Source organism: Citrus sinensis, chromosome 6 (assembly GCF_022201045.2).
Source record: "Citrus sinensis cultivar Valencia sweet orange chromosome 6, DVS_A1.0, whole genome shotgun sequence".
Classification (NCBI taxonomy): Eukaryota; Viridiplantae; Streptophyta; class Magnoliopsida; order Sapindales; family Rutaceae; genus Citrus; species Citrus sinensis.
Genome location: NC_068561.1, coordinates 25728596 through 25746394, shown reverse-complemented (window position 1 = coordinate 25746394; position 17799 = coordinate 25728596). Strand labels below are relative to the sequence as shown.

At 31.5% G+C, this 17799-nt stretch overlaps 2 protein-coding genes across 4 annotated transcripts; one reads left to right on the top strand and one right to left on the bottom strand.

The window, feature by feature from the left end:
• Positions 1-11: 11 nt before the first annotated feature.
• Positions 12-2877, bottom strand: LOC107177594 (protein DA1-like). Its single transcript, XM_052443081.1, has 9 exons — positions 2766-2877; positions 2406-2507; positions 2155-2304; positions 1937-2026; positions 1585-1791; positions 1400-1459; positions 830-933; positions 591-658; positions 12-445 (listed from the first exon to the last, which is right to left on the bottom strand). Exons 2-9 carry the CDS (start codon positions 2499-2501, stop codon positions 198-200), a joined length of 1023 nt encoding a protein of 340 aa, XP_052299041.1. The 5' UTR covers positions 2502-2507; positions 2766-2877; the 3' UTR covers positions 12-197.
• Positions 2878-12260: 9383 nt separating this feature from the next.
• On the top strand, positions 12261-17403 carry LOC102626026 (SNF1-related protein kinase catalytic subunit alpha KIN10). 3 transcript variants are annotated; one of them, XM_006482584.4, is made up of 11 exons: positions 12261-12528; positions 13386-13646; positions 13917-14101; positions 14192-14374; positions 14493-14624; positions 15284-15469; positions 15773-15862; positions 15931-16014; positions 16346-16486; positions 16567-16809; positions 16980-17403. In XM_006482584.4, exons 2-11 carry the CDS (start codon positions 13457-13459, stop codon positions 17091-17093), a joined length of 1548 nt encoding a protein of 515 aa, XP_006482647.1. In that variant the 5' UTR covers positions 12261-12528; positions 13386-13456; the 3' UTR covers positions 17094-17403. The 3 variants fall into 3 exon arrangements, with proteins under 3 accessions (XP_006482647.1, XP_006482645.1, XP_006482646.1); XM_006482582.4 differs by having other exon boundaries at positions 12262-12528; positions 13453-13646; XM_006482583.4 differs by having other exon boundaries at positions 12262-12528; positions 13449-13646.
• Positions 17404-17799: the final 396 nt, after the last annotated feature.

Below are 17799 nucleotides of genomic sequence, written 5' to 3'. Positions count from 1 at the left end.
CAGAAGTACGCATCTTCTGTTGTGATGCTTCTATGAAATTGCAATGGTGACCCAAAAACCCGCCCTTGCACTCTAGCTGTGTCTCAGGTCTTGGGGAAAAAAAAAATTGAAATTAAAGAAATGGTGACGGGAAGACTAAAGGAAAGTTACTACATAAAATTATAATCAGTTATTGTCTGTCTCACAACTGCAAGAGCCTAACGCTTGGGGTATTTTCTAGTTTTGACAAGTTGTTTCAACGTAGGCATTAAGCCATGTTTCTGAACTACATCCCAAGCTTCTTTGTACCCATCCGTCTGTGCCCGACAAGCTTCATAAAATGGTATTAATTTTTGAACAAATTGATCATCACTATCATATTCATTAGCTATGTACCAATCAGTCCATCTAACGGACATCACCTGGCAAATTCCCTCTTCCACATTTTTTTTCAATTTTCTAGTACCTGCGTTATTACACAGTTATTTATCAGAAACAAATGATGATGATGATGATGCGAGACGTACACTTAATAGATTCCCAGCTTAAAAACCTTAATCAAAGATTAAGCAAAATTAAGGTCTTTTTTTCTAAATGACAAATTAACTTACCTCTAAGACCGTTACTATAGAACCACGAATGCATCATTTCGTGCGCCAAGGTTGCTCCAGTCTTAACCCTTTATATAGGAAATTTAATCTTATAAATTTAAACTAATACAAGACTGAATGCTTCATTATATTTTATAAAAAAAAGGAAAAAAGTGCATATATATATATATATATATATATATATATGTACGTATGTATGTATGTATAGAGAGAGAAAGAGAGAGAGAAATAAAAATTACTTGGGATAACCGAACGTTAGTAAAACCCAAGCCTCTTTATTGGTCTTCTTTTGCGGCACTGTAATTTTTTTAATCTCCCCTCCTTCCAAAGACCAGCTTTCAATCTATTTTAAAATTCCATTGGAAAAGGTAATTACAATATATATTATAGAACAAAATAAGAGAGAAATTTAACGAAAATTATTGAACGAAGATCCGCTACTCATCTTAGCTTTTAACTTAGCAATTACATTAAATATTTACAGGATATTTCTTTTACCTATTTTTTTCAATAATCTTATTATTAACAACTTCTTCCCAACTCCTTTCGCTATAAAGAATAAAAGAACATAATATTCGCTACTTGTCTCAAAAAGAGAGGGAAAAAAAGCTCAAAATATTTATAGATATTTACAATATGTTTCCTATGGCATGCGCTTTCATAAATTATGGTTAATAAACAATAGAAGCAGCAAGGTATATTGGTCAAAGTTATACGATTACTAATGTGACTGTTTGTTGATGAAAATAAAAACAACAAAAGAATAGACATAAATCATAAGTGTCTAATAAGATGAGCGAAATTCTTACCCTCGTTGTTGTTATGCCGACCCAACTTTCTTTACTTGCAAATACACCGTTGGCCCTTTCCTATAGATAAATAAGAAACAAATTTAAAAACAAAAAAAAAACCAGAAAGATATAGATATATAGATGAAATAGAGAAAAAAAAAACGTTTGATTAACATGACGATGCCTAAGTTAAAGTTACGTACTTTTAATCCTCGCAGCCTCATGATCTCATATTCGTCCGTCAACAAAATAGGGCGCTCATCGAGTTTAAGATCAAATAATCCGAAGAATTTACGAACTAAATGAAAAAGTAATTTGCAGTCCTCAGCATCCTTCATTGATATTGAGTAACAATTTCGACAAAGACGTCGGCCATCACCAAGATTAATAAATTCTTCCTCTGTAATAACCTGTTTCAATTGGTGCCCACAAAACAATATATATACACCAACAACTAATTAATTAATTAATTAATTATGATAAAACAATATTAATTCATAAAAAAATTGAAAGTCATGTATGTAATTTAATTTAGTAATATACACACACACATACTTGATAACGATGACAGTTGCAACAATAGTTACGAGTAAAACCTCCATTGCTTGCATGATTATTGTTATTAGAAGACGATGTTGTCTGGTTCTGTAAAAAAAAAATAATAATGAATATATATATATATACATATATATATATATAATATGAAACTACATTTAAGAGTAAAGAAACAAAAAAAAAATAAAAATACATAATATAATGTTAAAAGAACCCACCATCTTATAATTGTAGCAGGGGTGAGGGGGAGAGGTGTGATTTTGTCCCTTGTAGTTGCTGTTGTTACAGTTTTCAAATATGTAATCCCTCAAAAAGTTATCTTTATAATCAGTAATTTGTCCATTATTCTCTTTTATGAATCTATTATCCTGCACAGGTATAATAAATCAGTAATTATGAATCAAAGAACAGAATATTATATACATAAATCAATTAATATTATTAAGAAATTAAGAAAGACAAAACCCACCACCATATTGTTATATTGATAGTTGGCATCGTCAGTAGTACCAGTACTGATGGACGTGTAACCGTGTGATCCTTTAATATTTCCGTTTTCAAACATATTATCCTGCAAAAATTAAAATATATATATATATATATATAATATATTCAAAACAAACATGTCCATCTCTGACATCATAATAATAATAATAATAATAATAATAATAGTAACGGGAATAATAATTTCCTAAAATATATATGTAAAAAATTAAGGGTTCAGCCATATGGAGTCACAGTAAATTATAAATATTAACAACACAAAATTAATTAATAAAATCCAATCTATTGATTGTCATCAAATTTTATGAATAATTTCTCAGCTGACCTTTTCCGAGTACTCAAATTGTGTTGCTGGTGGATAATTTGAATATTGACCCACGTTATTGTCGCTGAAATCTAATCCCTGAGTCTGAGCATCATGTAAAAATTATACTATTAATAAATAAACAAATAATCATACTCACACAAAAGAAAGACACACATGTTTTTTCTGTGGCAACAAAATAATAATAATAATAATAATAATAATGATAAACAAAGTATTTACATATAATGATGGTAAGCAATTAACTACGTACGTGATGATGATGCGCTTCAGAATCTTGCTCTTGCTCAAATATAAATCTGATCAAAAGTATGGCAACAAGTACTACCGCCGTAATAATTACTATTACTGCCATTCTAATTAGTTGAATCTAAATTTGTCAAGTGCCTGCAATAATTAAACAAACAATTGAACCACTTTTCATATAGGGAAAAAAAAAAAAAAAAAAAAGCGTTTCACGAAACAAACAATTGAGCTATACTTTCAAATTAAATTAATACCTGAATAAAAATAGAACGAATAAAATTAATCATGCACGTAAATAGAAATTTATGCAAAGAGAATGAGTTTTTTCTTCTTTACTTTCTCTGAAAGTCTTATTGCTTACATTAATGTGTAGACTTCAGCAGCGGGGGAGAAAAGAGATTTAGCTGATGAATTTTAATGTGTGATTGATTGGATTTGTTAATGCAATCAATACTTATTTATATGTTATTCAACTCTTAGTCAAGTCAGTGATAATCCTATCTTTCTAAGGGAAGGAAAGAAAAATACAAATAGGAAATAAGAAAATTTGATATTTATTTATTTCTTTTCTTTTCTTTTCTAAAAGGGAAAAATAACGATGAGGATTCCACTTTCCCTAAGCAAAATGATAAAAGTGTTGTGAAAATTTTAATATACTCGTCAGTGCACAAATCTAGAGATAGAATAATAGTAACGAAGTCGATCCCATATGGATTGTTATAAATTGAAAAATCTAATTTAAATTTAAAATTAATACGTAATTTAAAATAAAAAAAAACGTTACACGAAAGCAAACAATTGAAACTCCAAATCATCTGTTATCTCATTAACATATAACATGAATTCTTCAAAAAGAAAGAAAGGAAAAAAAAAAAAAAAAGAAGAAGAAGCATAGGTCTCGATGGACTACTCATGCACAGCACGTAATTATATGTAAACAAAGAACGATAGAAATTAACACAAAGAGAATAAGCGTTTTTTTTTCCGCTTTTTAAGTCTTGTTACTTACATTTTATACGTAGATTGCAGTTGGGGAAAAAGAGATTTATTAGCCAACGAATTTTGACGAGTGATTGATCAGAGTTTGTTTAATGGAATCCATGCTTATTTATATTGTTTTCAACTCTCAGTCAAGTCATTAATAATCCTACTCTCGTAAGGAAATTAGGAAAATAAGTCATTAATAATCCAATTAATAATTTGAATAATTTCTCAGCCGAATTGTTGCTGCTCTCGCTATTCTTCTTCTCTCTTGTCCTTTGGCGGCCCTCCTTTTATAATGCTAGTTGACCGAATTCTTCTCCAACAATTCTAAAGAAATCCTTTTTCAATTCTAATTGAAATCCTTTTCCAATTTAACGTCACCATAAGCCATTAATTCCAACTTTTGAAAGTCAATTGCGGGCCCCTTTAGTGTGTGCTTTCCACTTTTACAATGCCATGCACGTGCACTCCAATTGTTGAAAAAATTAAATCTTTTAATTGCTTTAATTATTCAACATTTCCCAATTGGATTAATTGCTTTGATTTCTTCCATTCGGTTCTATCAATTCTTGACTGTATTTTTATCTTCTAATTTAATATTTATTCATTCTCAATTTGAACTTCTTCATGGCCTTTTTATCCGCAATCTCCAATTAATTTCCTATTCAATAAAATAATACAATTAATTAAAAATAAAAAATAAAAATAACTAGCAAATATATAATAAAAGGTAAAATATGTATATAAATTATGCTCATCAAAAAGTTAAAAAATAATTAAAATAATTGGATCTTTCGCATGCATGATCAATCACATGTATGGCGATCAGTTATAAAATGCTGGTCTTGATGTAGCGCAAATCTGTTATTCCTTGTTAGATGTGTTGGTTTATCAGGTTACATCTTGTTTGATATAATTGTATTCCCGTATTCTTGGCATAATTAATTTTGATTCGTGATATCTTAGGCCGCGTGTTGGGAAATTGTACCTGGCAGCACAGGTCTCTCTGTAGCAAAAAATCTAGAGGTTTTTTTCTGTTTGGTTGCCACACCATCTAAAATGTTTTGAGGTTTGAACATGCCGGGAAAGCTAGCACCGAATAATTATTAGTTTATTATGTATGGGTACCTTAATTAAATCTCTGAATGATGAAATTAAACACGACTAGTGTGTGTACACGTGGGATTAGGATGGGTAAATGGCCCAAGCCCCAGTGGGCTCGGTCCAGGATCATCTATTCTTTTATAATAAATTTATAAATCAAAATAATAAATTAAAATTTCAGAAAATAATAGAAAAAAAAAACTTATATTTTGTAATTCATAAATCAATAATGATTCAAAAAACTAAAAATTCCCCTAAACTTTCTATTAAATGTTAATTAATCAAGAGGTTGCTTGATTCATAGATTCCAATATTTAAAAAATTAAATCTCTAAGCTTTTTTAACTTTATTTTCTTTGTTTACTATTTATTTAGAAAAATTAATTTTTTAATTTATTGTTGATTAAAACAACTTGTTGATTATTAACTCATTTTAAGTTTACAATAGTTATTTCTACTATTATTATTGTTGTTGTTGTTACTACGACGATTGTAATTGTTGTTATTGTTGATAATAATAATAATATTATTATTATTATTTAAATGGGATAAAAAGAAATTTTTAATTTTCATTGATAGTACAAATATTAATTCACTCTTCATTCATATTCCCACCTCCTTATGAAAAATAAGATTTTTATTTTTCATTTTCAAATTTATGGGATCCACTCTAATTTCATTATCATTCCTTTATGTTTTTTTTTAATAACTAAACACTGCCAATAATTTTTACTCCTCCATCCCACATGCGGATGGCAAAAATGTGAGTTGGATCGAGATTTTTCAAGCCCAGGCCCAAGCCTATTGTAGAGGAAGCATAAGGACAAAACCCATTCTCATTCATACATGTGTTTGTGTTATTTATGTATATATCTATGTATGTATGAATGTAATACAAAAGAATGGCAACAATGTCGGTTTCATGATATTACTCTATTTTTCTTATGATTTTGCATATTTTGGTTTTGAAACTCTTGGATGTGCGTATCATCAATGCTGACAATTGTTGTTACGCTCAGCTGATAATGATATAACATATATATGTACGTACGTATGTATGTATCTAGTTTTTTGAATCATTATTGATTTTTTAATTAGAAATTTAAGTTTTCTTTTTTATTTTTCTATTATTTTTTAAAATTTTAATTTATTGTTCTAATTTATAAATTTATTATAAAAAAAATAGAGGGCCAAGCTTGGCTACAACATATTAAAAACATTCTTTTGTAATGCATTCATATATATAACACACACACACACATGTATGTATGTGTGTGCGCGCGCGCAACTATGCATATATGAAAATTTTATAATATGATATATCTATATACATACATAATGATTAATATATCTCGCCTTCTATGTCAGCTAATATTTCACATAAAAAGTTATCCTGATATTATAAATAGAGGTGGCCAATGGGTCGGACGGCACGAGGCACGGCACGACACGAGCACGTTTCGGTAGAGCATGCGGCACGACACGCACGTGGGCCTTAAAAGCATGACATGATTAGAGACGGCCAAAGCACGTCATGCGAAAAAACACGCAATAAGCATGTTTTATTTTTTAATGAAAGTAAACTTAAAATTTTATGATTTTATAAATCACTTGAAATTGAATCTTTTAATATATTTTATTGGCTCAAGTTTTTTAAATTTATTTAATTCTTAGTTTCAAAAAAATTATAATTGATTTATTTTTATAATTTATTAAATAAATAATTGATATCATGATTTTAATAAATAAAATTATAAATATCATGATTTTATAAATATGTATTAATATTATTATAAACTATGATATATGACTCTACGTAATTCTAAGTTAACCCTTAAAAAAAATTATTATTGTTGTTGTTGTTAAGTACTAAAAAAGAATTCTAATACCATAGAGTTAAACTTAGCAATTAATATTTCATTATCTTATTATTATTAATTTATTATTATGGAATATGGACTTGAGTTTTGAATTTTTTATTCTATTAAATTTAAATAAGAGCACATGGATCTAAAAAAAGTACATAGACTTTATAAAAAAATAAGACGGTAATTTAGCATGCACTCTTAAAAAAATAAAAATGAAAAAAAAGCTTAATGGACTACTTTTCCGAGGCACGACACGACACGAAACGCATAGTGGGCATGACACGGCACGAGCACGCGTGGGCTTTCTCTGATGGACCTGGGCCACCACAACACGACTCGTTGGCCATCTCTAATTATGAACTTATTAATTTTTTATAATAATTTTTATGATACAAATTATTTACACCATAAGAAAAGGAAGCCTCATAAGGCTCCTTTAACTTATCATAAAAAAATTTAAGATTTTTTTTTATTTGAATTAATTAATTGTATTCAAAATGTAAAATTTGAATAACGATACATCACTACAAAAGGAGTAAATATAAAGCTATATATATAAAATAAATTTTCTTTGGAGTAAATATAAGGTCACATGAGGCTCAAATAAACCTCTTAGGATAACTTGGGACTTAGGCCTACTTTAGACAAATGCCTAACACCAAAGAAAATAAAATAACTAATTGTACACTACAAATTTATAACAACTGAAAGAAAAGTGTAAGTTAATATATTATAATACCCTCACTGGCATTAGAAAGTTATAAAATGACATATGGTAACAATTAACAATAATTTTATAGTCATACTTACTCATTTTCCTTTCATTATATCAACTTATTCATATATCTCACATTCCATGTTGATAAAAATAACTAAGAATTTTATAAGTAATTTTAAATCCAAAGGCCACCAACCTTTGTCTTGGATATTGTTCCAATCCGAGACTCTCATATTAAAACATTTCCGATAGAGGACATACATCAATGTTATAATGCAAGATTTTTAAAATACGGAAAAGTTCAGAAAAATTATTAAACGATGTGATTTAATAATATATTTACATAATGCTATTAAATTTCATGGTTTGATAGCTTTCTCGGACTTTAAAATTTAAGATAAGATCGAAAAACTCTCTCTCTCATTCTTTCTCTCTCTCTCTCTCTCTCTCTCTCTCTATATATATATATATATATATATATAGACACACACACACACACACACATACACATAAACTATTGGAAATATGTATGTAAATATATATTAATATATTTATATATAGAGTTCTATCATTTTGAGGTCACTCATGAGGGATGCATGACCAAGAGCAAGTGATTATTTTAAGCTATAACTCTATAATATCTTACAATATTATATTGAAAGATATTAAGTGATCATTAAGAAAGTGATCATTAAAAAAATGATCACTCCAACAATTGTTTAAGCTTATTAAGTGATCATTGAAAAGATGATCACTACTTTTGGAATGCTATAAATAGAGTGCAAATCCATAGAGAAAGTTAAGCAAAGCAAAAATTAAGTAAAGTGTAATTTGGAGAAAATTCAATTCAAGAGAAGATCAGAGAATTCTTGCAACGTGAATAAAGAGGATTTTCCGACTTTGTGATCATCATTTGACCATAAATCAGTAGCACAACATTGGTTGATCAGTTTTCTGCATATAATCCGAGTATGTGTTTAAATTCATATTTACAAGTTTTTATGTTGATTCTTGCTCGAAAATCAACACAAACGGATATGTAAACATTATGGATTGAACCGACTGTTTGTATAGTTTTGTTAAGATCACTGTTGTGCAAATTTTAATGTACTCGCAAGCGCACGAATCTATTATAGTATAGATCAATGGTGACGAGTGTCGATCCCACGAGGAGGTGGATTTTAATTGTGTAGAATTAATTTTGTGAATGGGTGATTGGATTTGTGGTGGAAATGATTTGGAATATGCTACAACTTAAATTAAAATGGCGAGAAGAAATTGAAGAGAATTCTATTGAAATAACGTACTTGGGTATCTGGATCCGTATCAACATGCATCATGGGCTAAATAATCCGTATTAATGCCAATTAAATCATGAGGGGGGAATCCACACCTCATGAACCACGCTCAAATCAATATGGTGCTAAGGGCTTATCGTGCCAAATAATAATAACCTTATACTAGAGAGCCGGTGAAACCAAGGCGGTACTAGACAAGATTAGTATTATTTGTCGACGAGAAGTCAAAACATCCACAAAAACTAGAGGGGAAGAGAAAATAAATTTACCAAATAAAGCCCATGACACATGTTGAGATTTCACCTTCAACCCAAGCTTGAAAGAAAATTAGCCACTCATAATTGAACTAGGGGCAAAATGGGAATTTATTAAAATACGAAGAAAATACAAGATGGAGAAGGAATTACAGAAAATGGATCCCAAAAATGGATTCAGAGATATCCAATTAGGGGGGAGAGGCCCCCTTTTTATAAATACATGGAGTAAATCATGGCCATCGAATTAAAAACAGTTTGGACGCTCAGGATTGCGCCACATCATCAGTCAACAGTCCACGGTTTGACCACGCGGATGAACAGTAACACGGTTTGACCCGGATGAACAGTAAGACGGTTTGGTTGAAAATAATCCTGTGTGATGCATGCACCGTACGCGAGATTTTTCGTCCACTGATATGCTGCCACGTCACCATCAACAGTACATAAGAATTTTAGTCCAACAGGATCGTGACACCTCATCAGTCAATGCCACATCATCGGTCAATGCCACGTCATCAATCCGTCTATGTGAACAGTGTTGTGAACAGTAACGTAGTTAGTACCGTACACGTGAATAGTACCGTACATATGAATAGTGCCATTTTTCCTTTTATGCTCCTCCTAAGGTTTTCGATTGTCCTAAGTTCAAAAGTGATGTCCGTTTTGCCGTCTGATTTCTCCTTTATTGTGAAATGACTATAATGCCCCTAAAATACATAAAATACTTAATTAAAATAAAACACATGTAATTAAATCACAAGAAGGTTAAATACATAAAAGTAAGGGTTGTTAGTAAGACTTGAAATGTAAAATGACGGTTTTCTCCTTTATAAATATGCATTTTCTAACACTCAACAATCACCACAATCATAATTCTACTTCAAAAAAGAAACTAGATTGCACCACTAAGTTTTTATATTTTACATTTTTTTCATTTTTCCCGAATAGATCCCTGTAATGCCCATACTTTTTATTGGTTATCAAATTTCTCAACCAGTATAATTTGACTATAAATCGTTTCAATAAAAGAATGAAAGTAGATCATTGTGAGAGCTTATTTTGGTTGCACATTTTAATGACAACTTTTTAAACATTGAAATATATAAGTGAAAACATAAAAAATCTATGGAATTTTTTTATTATGATATTTCCACTCGTTTGTTTTTGTAACGGCGCCCCACTTGGTTTATTTTTTAAAGTAACAATGGAAAATATCCCACCTCGTTTTATTTTTAAATTTTCCTATATATACATTAATAGTGAAATCAAGAGAGCACCGAAGGTGAAAGTAAAAATAATAATAACAGTGAATCAGAGCCGGGTGGGAAATTCAAAATGAAGCTGCATTTAACAAGCTGGATTTTCTCCCTCTTCATCTTCTCGCTCCTTATGCAATTGAACAAAGCTCTAGCTCTGACGACTTCAGCTCCAGTGATCGAATTGCATTCACTAACTCCCTCTTTGATCAACAACAACACAGTACTGAACTCATGGCATGGTTCGCACTTCATGTTTTAATTTTCGCACTTCGCTTTAATTTGATTTACATTCAAAACTCTTTTTTTTTCCACTTTTGTTTCTCAGAACTCAATTCTAAAACCATTAGTATTGTGGTTAATATTTGCTTCCGCTTCAATTGTGTTAATTGCCATCTTTTGGCTATCAAGGAATAGATGATATGTAACTATTGTGCATTGGATTCTTTTTTTAGTTAATTTGGTAGCACCCCTTCTAACGATCCTATTGATTTTCAAGAAAGAATCAACATAGAAACTTGAAAATCCGAATTTAAATACATATTTGGATTATATGCAGAAAACCGATAAATCCGATTGTGCTACTGATTTATGGTCTGAGAATGATCACAAAATGATCACTTGCTCTTGGTCATACATCCCTCATGGGTGACCTTAGAGAGATAAAACCCTATATATAAATATTGGTTAAAGCGGAGAATGATTTGCTACTGTGTTTGCACAATCTTGTCTGAATTTCTTTTTTTTTTTTTGGGTTTGGGGAAAAATTAATGGGACCAGCCCAGAAAATGAATTGAACCGGCTCAAACAAGGCCTAGTTTAATCAGTTTAGTGGGTATGGCCGAAGTTGAGAGGTACTATCATCACCCTGCCTTATATCTAATAAAACTCGGACATGAAGTAATGGATTCAAGCTCTCCTTAAATGGAAACCCAAAAAAAAAAAAATTCTTATTAAACTTGATCTTTTTCGAAACTCCATTTGAAAAATGGCAATTTCACATTATATAATTTAAAAATTGTTAGGCATAGAACTAAATAATTATTAGGTGTAAACATCTACTCTTGCCATATATTTAAATAGTGATATGAGTCTCTCATATCAATAATTCAAAATAAATTCAACTTGCCAATGCACCTCTCTTGAATAATGTACGATGAAATATTAAAAACTTCAAACTTTGTTCAGGCATAAATATTGACAAATTGTTCCCAGATTTTATTAAAGAGGAATGCGACACAAAGCTTACTCTTTTTTTTTTTTTTTTCTCTGAAATTGCATAGCTGATTCTGACTCATTGAAACAACCCAAAAACAATTTTAGAAGACATCATATCCCATTAGATTGCGTATTACTTGAATTGATTTATTCCCCCCCCCCCCCCCTGTTGACTCAATGGTGACTCGCTGAAACTATCCAACCACCCAAGCAAAATTATAAAAGAAATTAGTATCACATTGAATTGCACATTACTTCCCTTTTTTTTTATTTTAATAATTATTATTAGTTAAAAATTATATTAATTTCGGAATTGTAAAGACCTAAAACCCCTCATCATCACTTTACCGAATACTTCCTCCAATCTGCACTTTCCTCAAAATCCCAAATCTACCCCTCATAATCAAACAATAACTTGAAAAAGGTCAGAACCATTGAACGGACAAAACAAACAAGGACAATTCTGCCATTTCACTAAATTATTTAGGACGAAGAAGTCATTTCAAATTAATGAACAACCAAAAATTTCAGAAAAAAAAAGGTCGATCGTTCGAGTCTCTTTGCCTCTAAACTCCCACAGAGAGAAAAGGAAACAGAAGAATAAAATTGGAAAAAAAGACAAAAAAAAAAAAAAAAAACCTAGACTATTTGGTGTTACAGTAATTGTATTAAATACATAATTTATTTGAACATTTTATCACAAAAAGTTAATAACTGTGATTGAAATTTTCAATTTGGGTCTCGTTTTCAACTCAGTTTTAGTAGCTCGATTTCGCCTCAGTGTCGTTGGCTCAGATTCTGCCTCTTCTTTCTCTGTAAGCCTCTCTTTTATCTCTCTGTATGTATATGTGAATGTGAATGGTGGTGGTTGTGTCGTTTTATTTGTAGAATTTGGTGTCATTTTGGATTGATTTGAGATCTGTTGTTGTGATTGATAGGGTTTTGTTGAACATGTATTCAATTGAGAATCGACTTTTTTGGTTTCTAGTTTTTTAAGAAAATCTGGGTTTTTGGGTTTGTGATCGATGTTGACCTTGACAAGATTTGCCCTTTTTGCAGCTAAAATTTTGTTGTTTATTTTTTTATTAATTACAAATAATTTTTGGATTTCATTTTACTGCTAGCATGTACTAAAGAGCATTAAATGATTGAAAATTCTTCCTCTGCTGAATAAATATTTTTTTAATTTTTTTTTAAAGGCTATATGTGTGCTAAGAACACAATTAGTTTGTTTATTTTTAGATTCAATTATATTAAGAAAAGAGCTGAAATTGGATGATGCCTACGGCTGTCAATCTTATTTTGCTTTTGTGTCTGTAGAGTACAAGATATTAGCTTGCTGCTGTCTTTGTATGCATATTATGATAGATACTTTCTTTCGAGAATTAAACAGAGTGAAAATTTGTTTAAAGTAGTGAGTAGATTTAGAGCTTATAGAGGCCAAGAATGCTAGAATTTTGCACTGGAGTATGGTATTAGAGTTTGAAATTTTATAATTACGAGGACTCCATGTAATTTTAAATACCCACCGTCTTGATGTAGTAGATGTGTTTGCCTGAAGAATCTGCTCCTTAGTTTAGCTGTCTTGATTTAGTTGAAATTCTTGGAGTGGCTCCTAAAATATTTGTTCATCCTTCTATGTATCTGTGCTTTACTAACATCCTCCTTGTAGGTATTCTTAGTTTTCAAAATAGTCGTGCACATGCTTGTCTAATCTTCCAATCTTCCTTTCAAGATAGGAAAATGGATGGAGCCTCTAACCGAAGCAGTAGTGGTGTGGATATGTTTTTACCAAATTACAAGCTTGGTAAAACTCTTGGAATTGGATCCTTTGGCAAGGTGAAAATTGCAGAGCATGCATTGACTGGCCACAAAGTTGCTATCAAGATACTTAACCGTCGCAAGATAAAAAACATGGAAATGGAAGAGAAAGGTATGATCCAAGTTTGTGGACGATGATATTTTCTATCTTCGTGATTATTTTCATATCTGTTAATTTGGATTCAATTTAATGGTAGTGAGTTGAGGCTTATAGATTCATGTATTGAGCCCTAATAATTGTGCTTTTCGTGATTATATTCTCTTAGTTTGGCAGTAAAGAAATATTTGATTTGTTTTTCATGGGGTCATAATTTCATTTTTACATTGTCATTTGATCTATGAGTATATCAATCCTTTCTCTTACATTTAATATTTCTTCCAGTGAGACGAGAGATTAAAATCTTGAGATTGTTTATGCATCCCCACATCATACGACTTTATGAAGTTATAGAAACACCAAGTGATATTTACGTTGTGATGGAGTATGTGAAATCTGGAGAGTTATTTGATTATATTGTGGAGAAAGGGAGGCTGCAGGAGGATGAAGCCCGAAACTTTTTCCAGCAGGTACGAGTTGTACCTTATATTACAATTTTTTTATTGTTTATACATCTCCCAGTTGGCTTGTAAGTGGCAGTAATTTTTTTCTGGAAGCAGATAATTTCTGGTGTGGAGTACTGCCACAGGAATATGGTGGTTCATAGAGACCTTAAGCCTGAGAATTTGCTTTTGGACTCTAAATGGAATGTTAAGATTGCTGATTTTGGCTTGAGCAATATAATGCGAGATGGTCATTTTCTGAAGACAAGTTGTGGAAGCCCAAATTATGCTGCCCCAGAGGTAATAATATTACAGTTTAGTATGAATTGCTCCTTTTGGTTTTTGCTTAAATGAAAAGTTTTATATGGCAGTAAGTAAAAGTCTCAATTTCTGAGGTTACAATTCCTTATTCTTGTAGGTTATTTCTGGAAAGTTGTATGCTGGGCCTGAAGTAGATGTGTGGAGTTGTGGTGTTATATTGTATGCTCTTCTCTGTGGCACTCTTCCTTTTGATGATGAAAACATTCCCAACCTTTTTAAGAAAATTAAGGTATTGCATCATTTTTTCCGATGATTTAAATGTTTTTCGTCAGCTAAATTGCAATGGTTATAACGGATGTAGATTATCTATAATACTTTTATTGAATAAATAAGCTCACTGATGACCTCTTTGGAACTTGTCATCAAACTTTTAATTATTGCTAGGACTATTCTGGTTTTTCAATTTTTTGCTCATTGGCTTTTCACATTGTTGGAAAACACACAATATCTGTCTGATGGGATACTTGTTAAAAGTTGGAATGTTTTCCGCTGAAATGAAGTGTGTGGTTGCTGTACTGGCAAAGCAGTTTGTATTGTGTGGAATCTAACACAAATGCTTTTAGTTGGAATGAAGAGTCCATGGAACAGGCATGCTTCATTAAGCTTATTGTCTTTGGCACTTCAAGATAATTGAACGGGATAGAATTATTGTAGCTTAAAGATGATAGACACTGTAGCTTAAAGATGATGGACATCTTTGTTCAGCTGTACAGCTTTATTGGAGAGATCTTATTGGTGTAACTTAATGATCTGCTTAGATAAGCCTTTGATATTACCATTTTGTCCTTTTAACCACCAAATTATTTCCAAATTAGGTTCGTACTATCAATCATAAGTTTACCTGCACAGAGACTTTTCGGCTGGATATAATCAATTTTTGTCCTATAGGGTGGGATATACACTCTGCCCAGTCATTTGTCTCCGGGTGCAAGAGATTTGATCCCAAGGATGCTTATAGTTGATCCAATGAAGCGAATCACTATTCCTGAGATACGTCAGCACCCATGGTTCCAAGCCCATCTTCCGCGTTATTTAGCCGTGCCCCCTCCAGATACGATGCAACAAGCCAAAAAGGTTGGTTGACTTTGTAATTCTTTTATTACTTCCAGTTATATGTGTAGAACCAGCATACTGGTTCATTGAGATGGATTTTTCGCAGTTGTATAAATATGCTCAGGGCGAATGTCTCTATTATCTGTTTTGAGGCTTTTGCAATTTTGGTTCTTGGGATCTGGGATTTCAATTAATGCTATCAAAGCTTGTAATTAATGTATATAGAGAACAACTTTGCATTTATTCGGAATATAACATCTTCAATGCCTTAATTATAAACTCAGTGTGGATAGGTTGATTCCAATACAATTATATTACTTGCAGATTGATGAGGAGATTCTTAAGGAAGTGGTTAAGATGGGATTTGACCAGAACCAACTGGTTGAATCTCTTCGCAATAGGTTACAAAACGAGGTTTGTACCTTCTTAGCTCTGTTCCCATAATTTTCATATGGTGTCTTATTATTTTTGCTACATTTCAGGCTACTGTTGCATACTATTTGCTGTTGGACAACCGATTCCGTGTTTCCAGTGGCTACCTTGGAGCCGAGTTTCAGGAAACTATGGTAAGCTCATATTTCCTCAATTTGATTTTATGTTGAAAATGATTTTGCATACATTTTATTTGATTTTTAGTTTTATTTCTAGATAGTCATGTGTAGTTGTCAGTGGTAATGAAATTTTTCTGTTCTGAACTACCTAGTTTTGTGGCTTCCCATGTGAAATCTATCCTACTGTGAATAATATATAGTATATTCTTATCAATTGAATAAGTAATTCTTTTGTCCTGTAATCTTTTGTTTTATTTGATGATTTTATTGTTTTTTAACATATTTTAATTTATCATTGAGCTATACTAAATTTTTCGTTTCTTTTTTAAAATGAAAAATATAAAAGGAATCTGGTTTCAACCGTTTGCATCCCAGTGAACCTGCTGTATCACCTGTTGCACACCGTGCTCCAGGATTCATGGATTATCAAGGAATGGGTTTAAGAGGACAGTTGCCATATGAAAGGAAATGGGCTCTTGGACTACAGGTTGAGTCTGTCTCTTTTGGCTGTTCTCATGGTAGAGTGCCCTATGTTAAATATTATCTATAATTTTTATTGCCTTACAGTCTCGAGCCCATCCACGTGAAATAATGACAGAAGTTCTCAAAGCTTTGCAAGAACTGAATGTGGGTTGGAAGAAGATTGGGCACTATAACATGAAGTGCAGATGGATTCCGGGCATTTCTGGTCATCACGAAGGCATGGTTAACAATCCACTGCACAGTAATCACTACTTTGGTGACGAATCTGCCATAATTGAAAATGATGGTGTTGTCAAGTCACCAAATGTGGTCAAGTTCGAAGTGCAGGTAATACACGCTTCCATGCTGCTCAATTGTGTTATTTTCGTTATTGTATTAGAAGCTTCTGCATGGTAAAATGCCGGCTGTTTTCATTTTGTAATATCTTCATTTCGAACTATGTAGAAAGTCTTTAAATTTATTGTTGATGTATCTTTGTTGCTGTGTGTCTTCAACAGCTTTACAAAACTCGCGATGAAAAATACTTGCTCGACCTTCAGAGGGTTCAGGGTCCACAGTTTCTGTTTCTGGATCTATGTGCAGCATTTCTTGCACAGCTTCGGGTTCTTTAATGCTAGGATCTTGAACAAGATCTTAGTCCATGAGCCTTTTGCGATGCATGTGAATAACATCGTACGATGTACATAAAACTCGTCCCTCAGTTGGGATCTGCGTGTTAACTTTTTCTTTTTCAAATTTTCCCTAGGTTTTATATGGGTAGTTGTTTCAATCCAGTCATTAGCAGTGAAGCTGGGTCTGGATAAGTCACTGGGTAGTCCAGGACTCCAGGTTATGATTTCGACTGCAGAAACTCTTTTGTAGGATCCTACTCAATGTCGAACCGTAATTTTATGAATTAAATGAAAGAATTAAGTTCTTTCATTAGCTATCGTAAGTTTGTGTTTATAGCTTTCTAGTTTTTCGTAGAGTTGGTAAAATGGACCATAGAGTCGTGTTCGTGTTGTGTTGAATTTGAGTCGATTCAAATACGACTCATTTAATAACTGTGTCAAAATATTGAGATCCTAACTAAAAATAAATAGGTTACTTAATAACCCACTTCGGCACTTCATATTTATATATTTAATAAAATTTACATAAAATATTTACAATTTATTTTATATATAGAAATATTCTAATTTAGGATACTAAACTTTGTTAAAGCTTGGGAAAGCTATTAAATTGAGGGTTTAATCCTAACGCTATTAAATCACATTATCAATATTATAATATATATATTTATCAAAATAGTGTATTTATACTACTGAAGTTTTAAAT

What these genes read in the sequence shown, in the direction of transcription:
- LOC107177594 (XM_052443081.1), bottom strand. Translation starts at nt 2,501, where the DNA reads ATGTTTGAAAACGGAAATATTAAAGGATCACACGGTTACACGTCCATC. An exon ending in CTAACGTTCGGTTATCCCAA is followed by an intron (nt 659 to 829) that starts GTAATTTTTATT and finishes TCCTATATAAAG; the next exon opens with GGTTAAGACTGGAGCAACCT. An exon ending in CTATAGTAACGGTCTTAGAG is followed by an intron (nt 446 to 590) that starts GTAAGTTAATTT and finishes GTAATAACGCAG; the next exon opens with GTACTAGAAAATTGAAAAAA.
- LOC102626026 (XM_006482584.4), top strand. Translation starts at nt 13,457, where the DNA reads ATGGATGGAGCCTCTAACCGAAGCAGTAGTGGTGTGGATATGTTTTTA. An exon ending in CGATGCAACAAGCCAAAAAG is followed by an intron (nt 15,470 to 15,772) that starts GTTGGTTGACTT and finishes TATTACTTGCAG; the next exon opens with ATTGATGAGGAGATTCTTAA. An exon ending in CCGAGTTTCAGGAAACTATG is followed by an intron (nt 16,015 to 16,345) that starts GTAAGCTCATAT and finishes AAAATATAAAAG; the next exon opens with GAATCTGGTTTCAACCGTTT.